Raw genomic sequence first — 11,058 nt, 5'->3', positions numbered from 1 at the left:
CAGCAGTGCCTGGAATCCGGTTCATAGGTACATGCTGTCTCTTCCACATTTCTGCAGAGTTTAGGTATTGCTAAACTCTGCTTCTGTGTAACAGGGACCCCTTTCCTCCTGTTACTGACTGTGTCCCCTCAAAATCCATGTTGAAATCCTACCCGCAATGTGATGGGGTTAGGAGGAAGCTTTTGGGGGTGGTAAGGTCATGAGGGTGGAGCCCTCATGCATGGGATTAGTACCCTTATCAAAGGGACCCCGGAGAGCTCCCTCGCCCCTCCTGCCATGTGAAAACACAGCAAAAGGGCTCTCCCTCCCCAAACACTGAATCTGCCAGCGCCTTCATCTTGGACTTTCAGCCTCCAGCGCTGTGGGGAACCTTTGTTTCTAAGCCCCCCGGGCTATGACATTCTGTTACAGCAGCCTGGTGGGCTGCAGCACCTCCAGATGCCTCGCTCTTCTTTAGGTCTCCACTGAGAGCCTTCTCAAGGCCAACAGGCTTCCTTTGTCTCTTGAGCATCCTTCAGCAGCACTCCATCTCCAGATAGGGATATCTCTTTCAGTTATCTTTTTGTTGTTGTTGTTTTTGAGACGGAGTTTGGCTCTTGTTACCCAGGCTGGAGTGCAATGGCACGATCTCAGCTCACTGCAACCTCTGCCTCCCAGGTTCAAGCGATTCTCCTGCCTCAGCCTCCAGAGTAGCTGGGATTACAGGCGCCCCACACCACGCCTGGCTAATTTTTGTATTTTTAGTAGAGACGGGGTTTCTCCACGTTGGCCAGGCTGGTCTTGAACTCCTGACCTCAAGTGATCCACCTGCCTCAGCCCCCCAAAGTGCTGGGGCGCCCGACCAGGGATCTTTTTACATAGTCTCCGCAGCATGGCAATTTCAGGGGAGCCAGACTTTGTATATGGTGGCTTTGGCGTCCAAATGTACAAAACCCAGGAGAGTAAGCATCAGAAGTCCCATAGCATCTCTTTGCCATATTACCTTCACAAAGTCCCGCCAGGTTCAAAGGAAGGAGACACAGACTCCACCTCTTGATGGGGATGGCAACATTCTGGAAGAGCAGGTGCAACTGTTAGTAATTGCATTGTGGCCGTTTCTTGAAAATACAACGTGCAAGACACCACGTTTTACTGCCCCACCAGGCTAGCAGTGGACATGGAGCCAGCTTTGTTGCTGTGGCTATGATGCGTCCCACACTCCAGTGGCTCGCTCTTCCTGTACCAGACACTCCATTATGGCAGCTGCCTTTGGTGGAAGAATTTAGCATGACTCAGAATTGTGTCGAGCCCAGAATCTTACCAAACCCAGAATCAACATTTTTTCAGATAAATAGTAAATTATTTTATTATTCCTAGACTATGCATGTAATGTGGGTTAAGTAATACACAATGTGGTCTGACCAGTTATTATGTGTAATGAGTGTTAAATGGAGTGTGGAACTTACCCAGATTTTCTGAATTAACTCAGATAGAAATAAATTCCGCTTTCTATGTCTTTGCACAGTCGTTTGTGTAAAACAGACCATCCTGTGCGATAATTAAGCACTTGAGGGAAGACTTCTCCCAAATGGGCTGAAAGTTCACAGATGTGAATTACAGATGATCGGCATGAACTAAATGGCATCGGAAAAGGTGAAATTAAGGACTTTTTCCTTTTGTCCTGGTTACCTCTGTCCACATCCCATCTTCTCAGAGCCTGATGTGGCCTACAGCTGGCAATAGTCTTGTAATCTTGATTGTAAAATGTACAAGCTGGCCAGGCGCAGTGGCTCACACCTGTAATCCCAGCACTTTGGGAGGCCGAGGCAGGCAGATTGCTTGAGCTCAGTTCAAGACCAACCTGGGCAACATGGTGAAACCACACCTCTACAAAAAAATACAAAAAAATTAGCCAGGTATTGTGGTATGTGCCTGTAGTCCCAGCTACTCGGGAGGCTGAGTTGCAAGGATCACCTGAGCCAGGGAGGTCGAGGCTGCAGTGAGCCGTGATCACACCACTGCATTCCAGCCTGGGCAGCAGAGCAAGACTCTGTCTCAAAAGAAGAAAAATAGGACACAGAAGAAACTTGGGTTTGGGTTGCAAAAGGGGTGTGAAGGGGTTTTGGAGATATAAAAGGAGTAAATATTGTTTCCGGAAGAGGATTCTTCCAGCCACAGTTTCTAAAGAGAAAATCCAGAACGTCTGGGCCTCTGAGCAAGATCCCTTCACCTGAGACTGAGCAAATGAAGACATGGGGAAAAGAAGAGATTGGCATTTTAATGTATCTGGGATTATAATCCCACCTACGGGCATCACCTGGCTTTTGCTGCATGAGCCACCCTAAATCTCCGTGACAACAATAAACATTCCTCATGGTCTGCAGTTTGGCTGGGAGTTGGATGATCCAGGCTGGGCTCAGTAATGGTCTGCAGGCCACCTGGTCTAGGCTAGGCCTGTCCAGAGCAGCTTGGTTCTGTGTTTCTCTCACCATCTTCCCAAGACCGGTGCCTGTTCTTCTCATAGTGAAGGCAGAGACGCAGAGGAAAGACAGTCCAACTGCAAAAGCCTGTTTCAAACCTGTGCTTGTGTCCTCTCTGTAAACCTCTCATTGGCCAAAGCAAGACATGAGGCAAAGAACATGGATGCAGGAAGGGGTGGGGAATTGGGGTCATTTATACTACCTATCACGATCTGTGCCCACTGCCCCCATTATTCATGTAAAATTTGCCCACCCCCATCTAAGGACCCCCTTCCTTGTTTCTTCCAATCATGGCCTCAAGCAAGAAGTCTAGCATCTTGTGAGCCACATCAGGTCCTAATATGGCTTTTATTGGTCTAGAAGCTTATGAACTTTTTGAAAAGACAAGTTATTGTCCACTTAGACCCAACATACACCGATGAGACAGGGACAGGATAAGGCCCATTGGTAAGGGAAGAATGAAGGGGTGAAATAGCAGTCACATAGCTATTTTGAAACTCGGTGGAGTAAACATTGCCAGGTCCTCTACTTTAAAGCTAGGGAATGTAAGGCTTTGGTTCTGCAACCTGGAAGTGGCTCAGCAGCACAGGAGTTGGCAAACATTTTCTGTAAAGATCTAAACAGTAAATATTTTAGGCTTTGTGGGCCACATACAGTCTCTATCACATATTCCTATTTCTCCTTTTCTTTTTTAAAGATATGAAAGTCTCTCTTAGTTCAGGAGTTGCAGTTTGCCATTGGTCCCCACACACTGGCCTGCACTGACACATCCTTCTTTCTCCATCACACTTCTGAAAAGGGCATTTAAAAATGCACCAGTTTGGGCCACCGAGCCTGCTTTCTGCCAGTGGAAAGACTGGGAGTCTAGAAGTCCTTTGACACTTTGAACAGTCGCTTGGATAAGCTAGAGCATTTTTGCTAATACGTTCACATCAAAACTTTTGTGGGTTTCCATGTATTTTATTCCATTCCACTCATACCAAGAGACAATTCTTTTTGAGGTGTGTTTAGCTCTCTAGACTTAATTATTGCTGTGTTTGTCACATTGGCTGCAATGAGATCATGACATTAGGATTCCTGGGAGCCTGCGCTGGGCGGAATTTCAGATGGCTCCTCCATGATCTTCATGCTCTGGGTGAAAACCGTCGGTCAGCCCATGCCCAGGATTGTTGATCAGTGCTGAAGGTCCTGAGGCTGTTTTTAGCATAGTCTAAAACTTAAGCAAAGCAGTAATTATAATTGAGCAAGCAAAATTGTTCTTTAACATGGAATCAATGGTGTTACACAACCACATGAGCACTATTTTAGTCCGTTCAGGCTGCTCTAACAAAATACCAGAAACTGGGTGTCTTCTAAACAACAGAAATGTATTTTCTGAGTTCTGAAGGCTGAGCAGTACAAGAACACGGTGCCAGCAGGTTTGGTGCCTGGTGAGGGCCCACTTCTGGTTCATAGAAGCCCATCTTTTTGCTGTAACCTCCCATGGCAGAAGGGGTAAAGTGGCCCTGTGGAGTCGTTTTACGAGGGTGCTAATCCCATTCATGAAAGCTAAGCCTTCATGACAACACCTCCCAAAGACCCCACCTCCTAATATCATTACATTGGGGATTGCTTTGCAACTTATGAATTTTGGGGGGACTCACATATTTGGACCATGGCAAGCCCCTTAAAAGCAGAGTTTTCTCCAGCTGGGAGCAGAAGGGGATGACAGAGAGGCTGGAAGGATAAGAAGGATCCGACATGCTCTTACTGGCTTTGAAGATGGAGAGGGCCACATTTAAGGACCAGAGAGTGACCTGTAGGAGCTGAGAGTGACCCCTGGCCATCAAGCGGGAGGGTCCCCTTAACTTTCTGCTAGAGGTACACAGTGAATAAGCCTAGACACAATGACATGTAGTGGGTGCTTAATAAAGATCTCTTGGGAAATGAGCATTAAAGCAACATTTTTTGGGCTCCTGCTGTATGCCAAGTCCATTTCGAGCTGTGAGGAAACAGATGACTAAACTGACTAAGTACCTGCCCTTAGGGCCTGTTTTCTCGCAGAGGCGCTTATATAGTCCAGTGAAGAAAGAAATCTTCCAGAATGATTCCTAAAGGTATATTCAGAGCCTGGCAGGGCTGAGGAAACAGTGGTGAATCAGACCCACCTTGGCCTTGGGTGCCCACGGTGAGTAAAGCCAGACTCCGACTTACAGCCAAAGCCCCAGGCAGAGTGAAGCTTATACCCTTAGGAAAAAAGTAGGGGGAGGCTGGGTCACAGCAGTCAGCATCAGCACCGAGGCAGCAGCTCTGTGTTCCAGGAGGATCTGCCCGAGGCAAGAGGGAGCGGAGGCCCTGGCTGGGGGCAAATCCTGACGCTGTGAGCACCTGACTTCTCAGAGCCTGGAATATTCTACCAGGACCACTGAATTTGGTTATTATTTTTATTTATTTATTTTGAGACAGGGTCTCGCTCTGTCACTGGGCTTGGGTGCAGTGGCACAATCAGTCGTTCAGAGCTCACCGCAGTCTTGACCTACTGGGCTCAAGCAATCTTCCCGGCTCAGCCTCTCAAGTAGCTGGGACTACGGGCGCGCCACCAGGCCCAGCTGATTTCTTGTGGTTTTTTGTAGGGCTTTTTCCGTTGTTGCCCAGGCTGGTGTGGAACTCCTGAGCTCAAGCGAGCCTCTCACCTCAGCCTCCCAAAGTGCTGGGATTATAGGCGTGAGCCACGCGCCCGGCCTGGGTGTTTATGATTTAGAATGTTGGTGAGAGGTGACAGCGTGCTGGCAGTCCTCACAGCCCTCGCTCGCTCTCCGTGCCTCCTCTGCCTGGGCTCCCACTTTGGCAGCACTTGAGGAGCCCTTCAGCCCACCGCTGCACTGTGGGAGCCCCCTTCTGGGCTGGCCAAGGCCAGAGCCGGCTCTCTCACCTTGCAAGGAGGTGTGGAGGGAGAGGCGCAAGCAGGCACAGGGGCTGCGTGCGGCGCTTGCGGGCCAGCTGGAGTTCAGGGTGGGCGTGGGCTTGGCGGGCCCCGCACTCGGAGCAGCCGGCCAGCCCTGCCAGCCCCGGGCAATGAGGGGCTTAGCACCCGGGCCAGCGGCTGCAGAGGATGTACTGGGTCCCCCCGCAGTGCCAGCCCACCAGCGCTGCGCTCGATTTCTCACCAGGCCTTAGCTGCCTTCCCCCGGGGCAGGGCTCGGGACCTGCAGCCTGCCATGCCTGAGCCTCCCACCCCCTCCATGGGCTCCTGTGCGGCCCAAGCCTCCCCGATGAGCGCCGCCCCCTGCTCCATGGCGCCCAGTCCCATTGACCACCCAAGGGCTGAGGAGTGCAGGCACAGGGTGCCGGACTGGCAGGCAGCTCCACCTGCATGCAGCCCCCGTGTGGTATCCACTGGGTGAAGCCAGCTGGGCTCCTGAGTCTGGTGGGGACATGGAGAACCTTTATGTCTAGCTCAGGGATTATAAATACACCAATTGGCACTCTGTATCTAGCTCAAGGTTTGTAAACACACCAATCAGCACCCTGTGTCTAGCTCAGGGTTTGTGAATGCACCAATCGACACTCTGTATCTAGCTACTCTTCTGGTAGGGCCTTGGAGATCCTTTGTGTCAACACTCTGTATCTAGCTAATCTGGTGGGGCCTTGGAGAACCTTTGTGTCCACACACTGTATCTAGCTAATCTGGTGGGGACGTGGAGAACCTTTGTGTCCACACACTGTATCTAGCTAATCTGGTGGGGACGTGGAGAACCTTTGTGTCCAGCTCAGGGGTTATAAAGGTACCAATCAGCACCCTGTCAAAACAGACCACTCGGCTCTACCCATCAGCAGGCTATGGGTGGGGCCAGATAAGAGAATAAAAGCAGGCTGCCCAAGCCAGCAGTGGCAACCCACTCAGATCTCCTTCCACACTGTGAAAGCTTTGTTCTTTCGCTCTTTGCAATAAATCCTGCTGCTGCTCACTCTTTGGGTCCACACTGCCTTTATGAGCCGTAACAGGTCTGCAGTTTCACTCCTCAGCCGGCGAGACCACGAACCCACCAGAAGGAAGAAATTCCGAACACATCCGAACATCAGAAGGAACAAACTCCAGACGCGCCACCTTAAGAGCTGTAACACTCACCGCGAGCGTCCGCGGCTTCATTCTTGAAGTCAGTGAGACCAAGAACCCACCAATTCCGGACACATTGGGAACTTAGAGCAGTGCTCGGGACATCGTTATCAGCATCAGATATTTCCTTAAACTAGCGTGAAGTCGACTTTAATCTTCCAGCAGTGTGAGAGCCCTGGCCCTTCAATCAACGCCCAGGGAGCTGCGGCTCCAGAGTGGGTGGGGATGTGGGGTGCGCATGCGTGCGGGGGTACGCGTGCGTGCGAGTGCGCATGCGCGCGCAGGGCCGCTGAGGCGGGAGCCCCAAATGCGGTTCTGGCTCGCTGAGTGGCGGTAAAGTACCGCGGGTGTCGTAAAAGGGCCGCAGTGGCAGCGCCCTGGCCCACGGCTGGTAGCCCATTTTGGACGCCGTCCTCGTTAGGAAAAGTTGGGGCAACCTGTTGCTAGTCCGGTCGTTGGTGACAGCGAGGCTTCCGCGCTCGCTGCTGGTGGGCAGCCTCGGCGCGCCCCGCGGGCTGGAAGAGGCGGAGGCGTGATGCGGCCCGTGGACGCGGATGAGGCGCGAGAGCCCCGCGAGGACCCGGGGAGCCCATTGAGCCCCGCGACCCGCGCCGGCCGCGAGAACCTGGCTTCCCTGGAACGCGAGCGCGCCCGGGCGCACTGGCGGGCCCGCAGGAAGCTGCTGGAGATACAGAGCCTGCTCGACGCCATCAAGAGCGAGGTGGAGGCGGAGGAGCGGGGCGCCCGGGCCCCAGCACCCAGTCCGCGCGCGGAGGCGGAGGAGCGGGTGGCTCGGCTGTGCGCCGAGGCGGAGAGGAAGGCCGCGGAGGCCGCGCGGATGGGCAGGCGGATCGTGGAGCTGCACCAGCGGATCGCCGGCTGCGAGTGCTGCTGAGCCGGCGGGGCCGCGCGGGTCTGGAGCGGAGCGCGGCGGGGAGTGTCCCGCGTGGAAGGCGCTGGGTAGGCAGGGAGGGGAGCGCAGAGCTGTGCCACGCTCTCCGCCGTGTTGGTTTCATTCTTTTTTCATAGGTAATTAGAGAAAATAATTGGTTATGTTGTTGTAAAGAGTCATGACCACTTAAAAGTATTTGCAGGACATAGGCCTGCTCGGTCAGTAGGTGGGGGGAGAGAGGTGTGAAGCGGAGGTATATGCTGGAAACGTGTGAATGTTATTACGAGATTGGAGCGTTTGCGATGACCTTCCTGCAGATGGAAGCATTGTGCACAGGTGGTTGGGTTTGTTTGACTCCCGGATATGAGAATATCAAGCTCAAAATTTATGTTGTGATGATGAATTTCTCCCACTTGTACTTTAGGTGGCCACCTGACGAACTTTGTTCATCTGATAAGGACTCCTGGCTGCTTGGACAGGCTCAAACCAAGAGAGCCTTTCGTTTTGTCTCCCCTGTTTTTCTGCCTGCGTTTTCTCCGCATTAGCCACTCAATTTCCAGTACCATCCTGGTGGATGACTTCAGCATTAGATGGTCAGGTGTATCTTTTTATTAATAGGCGCATTCAGTTTGGAAAAGACAGCTTTTCATTAATGTCCCGCGTAAAGGAATATGGCCTATACAGTACGTACGCTGCGCGTGATCATATTTGTTCCTGTGATCTCGTTGTATTTTCAGTTTGGAAATATACCCGTGTGCTTTGCTATTTTTTTATGCTTCCTGGAATTTGGGGACTTAATGAGACACTTGAGGTTAGAGTTCTGCAAGTGAGAAGACACCACATGGTTGCAGCTGCCACATCAAGAAGCCAAGCTCCTGTCAAAGTTGTGAATGCGACTTTGGATGAGATTGAGAAGGCCCGGTGGACAGTTGGTCTTGAAGAGTGGCAGTGTGTGGATTTGAGAATCTCTGCAGACCATCAGATCAAAGGAGGGAGAGCTGTTTTGGGTGTTGTGTTTTTTTTGTTTTTATAGCATTTTGCTTTTTCCTGGAATGTAATTTTCCTATGGCATGTTAACTGGTGCACATCGTGTAACCTGTCTGGTGAGCAACCTACAATTGGGATGAGTTCTAGGTACATGTGTTTGCTGACTTTGGGATAAACAACTTTGTTATAATACAGTCTCTGCCACAGATGCATGTGACCTCTTCAGGGGCCCAGAGTGGCTGAGGAAGGAAAGCTTCAAGCTAGCCATGGGGGTCCCAAACCGTCATTCCAGGCTTAGATGATGTCTAGCCTAGGTCATCAGAGCCCAGACTCCACAGAGACTAAAATCAGAGCTCTGTCTTGTTATGATAAAGTTCATTTGCTTGGAAAAACAAATGCTGAAAGGCAGTTTTTAGAATCTTTGTGCAGATGACCAAAGCAATTGACTTGGCCAAGAAAAGGTAAGATAAATAAACATTTTTCAAAATGAGTTTCTCCTTGATAGTGCTCGCTGTCAAATGGAGGTGAATTGCTTCTGACTTAGGAGTTGTTCAAAGCCTGTAGCCCAGGGTGGGGTTTGAGCTGCAGAAGAGAAAGAAGGCAGACCTAGAGTAGGAAAGAGGTGCCTCATGAAGCCATGTGGTCTGGCCCCAGCCTTTGGAGAGGTGAAGTCCATTCAGGCAGCTAGTATTCACTGTGACCACAGAGCTCCACACTATGCCAGGCACTAGGAATTTCTTGGAGGGACGATCTAGTGGGTTGAAACAGGTCTGAAAACATAATTACAGTACAGTGTCCGCAGTGCTGGTCTTTGATTCAACACATAAATTGAGCACCTACAGATGCTGACACTACCTGAGTGAACAAACTGCTTGTAAAATTGGATCTGAGGGCCAGGCATGGTAGCTCATGCCTGTAATCCCATGTCTTTGGGAGGCCTGAGCAGGAGGGTTGCTTGAGGCCAGGAGTTTGAGATCAGCCTGGGCAACATGGTGAGACTCTGTCTCTAATAGAAAAAAAAAGTTGGATTTGTTATTCATAAGACGCTTAGAATTCTGTCTGGCTATAGTAAGTGCTTCCTAAGTATTTGTTAGATAACACCTAAATGAGGGAAGCAGGAAAAAAATGATATGTACCCATATTAGATAGTGTAAGTTCTGTGGGGGAAAAAAATGGCATTGGGGGATAGGGTGTGGGGTTTCTAGTTGATTTGCATGGTCAGGTAATATGTCTGATATGACATTTGAGTGAAGGCTGATGTGTGGAATATGCATGGGTGTCTAGGGAAAGAGTCTTTCAGGCACGGGGATCAAGCAGGGTAAAAAGGTGAGGAACAGCATGAAACCCCAGTGGGAAGGGAGGAAGTGGTGGGCACCGACGTCAGAGGGAGAAGTGGCTGGATGCGAAGCTGGTGGGGGGTTGCCAGCAGAGGAGTGACGGGAGCTGACCATCTGTGAGGTGGTGGCTGCTGTGCTCAGGCCTGACAGTGGGGGACAAGGACAAGAGTGGGAGGCAGCGTGGAGAGTGGAACATGCGCTGTGTGGGTGGTGACGGGTGTGGACTGCGTTGGGAAGGTGCTGAGGGCCTGCCTGTGGACATGAGAGGATTCAGCAATGGCTCTGAGGCTCGGGACCTGAGCACCTATTTAGTACCATTTGTCAAACAAACGGGGCCATTTTGAAAGTGAAGGGTGGCTCTATTATTAGAAATTCATCTGGGACTGCAGATGTAAACAAGGACTTTCACAGGCAAAGAGGTGCTTACGCTGTGTCTGGTGGGAGGACTTAGGGAGGAGGAGTCCCCTCAGACCCCCTGACTTGCTCTGAGTGGAAGCATGGGCACAGCTACACAAACAGCACCTCAAGCATGGGGAACACGAAACAGGCCAGGGGCCCAGCATGGGCTGCAGAGGCCGCCAGTGGATGGAAATGGGATGGGGGGAATGGGGGATCCTTCGGGAGACCTGTCTTTGAGTCTTGTGTCTCGGGTAAGGCAAGCGCGCTTACAGTTAAATACATTTCCTTTTTTAAAAAAATTTTCCCTGGGATTGTTAAATTTGCTTTAGCAAACTCCTCAAGAGGAACATCATTCTATAGGATGTCAGGAGTAGGTAGAAGTCTAAAACCACACAAAGGGGCCAAAAGGGAAACATTTTGCACTGGCCTGTCTCCTCTGTTACCTCCCAGCCCAATTCCCTAAGCTCCTGCTAGTGTCAGGACACTGAGGATGTGAAAATGAGAAAACAAAAGCCTGTATTACAAGAATCCACTTGGGATTAGGCACTTAACATACCTTATCTAATTTTCGCAAATATCAGAGGTCATTTTATTATCCCCATTGTTCAGGTGAGGAAACTTCAGCCAAAAACAAAACAGAAAACAACCCTAGAACCTTGCCGGGAAGAATTCAACTGATGCCAAAGCTCTTTCACAACATCAGTAGCTCCTGGTGTGCCATCTGCTTCCTCTAACTGTCATGATGGTTTTTGAAACAATGGTTCAGAATGCTGACCACTCTGGAGAGGGCTGCAGCAGCAAGCCTGGGACTGAGTTTCTGGCCTCATAGAATGTTCCATGACAGACCCTCTCTGACTGACGAGAGGTATAAGTTGTCTCAGGCTAAGT

General features: G+C 50.7%; 1 protein-coding gene and 1 long non-coding RNA gene across 3 annotated transcripts; one reads left to right on the top strand and one right to left on the bottom strand.

Annotated features, from left to right (window-relative positions):
* Positions 1-3,398: 3,398 nt before the first annotated feature.
* On the bottom strand, positions 3,399-6,771 carry LOC100935711 (uncharacterized). The gene is made up of 2 exons (XR_002914756.3): positions 6,568-6,771; positions 3,399-3,675 (listed from the first exon to the last, which is right to left on the bottom strand). It is a non-coding gene; the product is annotated as an uncharacterized LOC100935711 (long non-coding RNA).
* Positions 6,772-8,924, top strand: MRFAP1L2 (Morf4 family associated protein 1 like 2). 2 transcript variants are annotated; one of them, XM_009239776.4, is made up of 2 exons: positions 6,772-7,584; positions 7,872-8,924. In XM_009239776.4, the coding sequence occupies exon 1, from the start codon at positions 7,091-7,093 to the stop codon at positions 7,448-7,450; it is 360 nt and encodes a 119-aa protein (XP_009238051.1). In that variant the 5' UTR covers positions 6,772-7,090; the 3' UTR covers positions 7,451-7,584; positions 7,872-8,924. The 2 variants fall into 2 exon arrangements, with proteins under 2 accessions (XP_009238051.1, XP_009238052.1); XM_009239777.4 differs by having other exon boundaries at positions 6,831-7,515.
* Positions 8,925-11,058: the final 2,134 nt, after the last annotated feature.

Source organism: Pongo abelii, chromosome 3 (genome assembly GCF_028885655.2).
Source record: "Pongo abelii isolate AG06213 chromosome 3, NHGRI_mPonAbe1-v2.0_pri, whole genome shotgun sequence".
In the NCBI taxonomy this organism is placed as follows: domain Eukaryota; kingdom Metazoa; phylum Chordata; class Mammalia; order Primates; family Hominidae; genus Pongo; species Pongo abelii.
Note: the sequence above shows the minus strand (reverse complement) of the source record. Positions and strands in the feature narration are given on the sequence as shown.

Excerpts from the sequence above, each read along its gene's own strand:
- MRFAP1L2 (XM_009239776.4), top strand. The coding sequence starts at position 7,091 with ATGCGGCCCGTGGACGCGGATGAGGCGCGAGAGCCCCGCGAGGACCCG.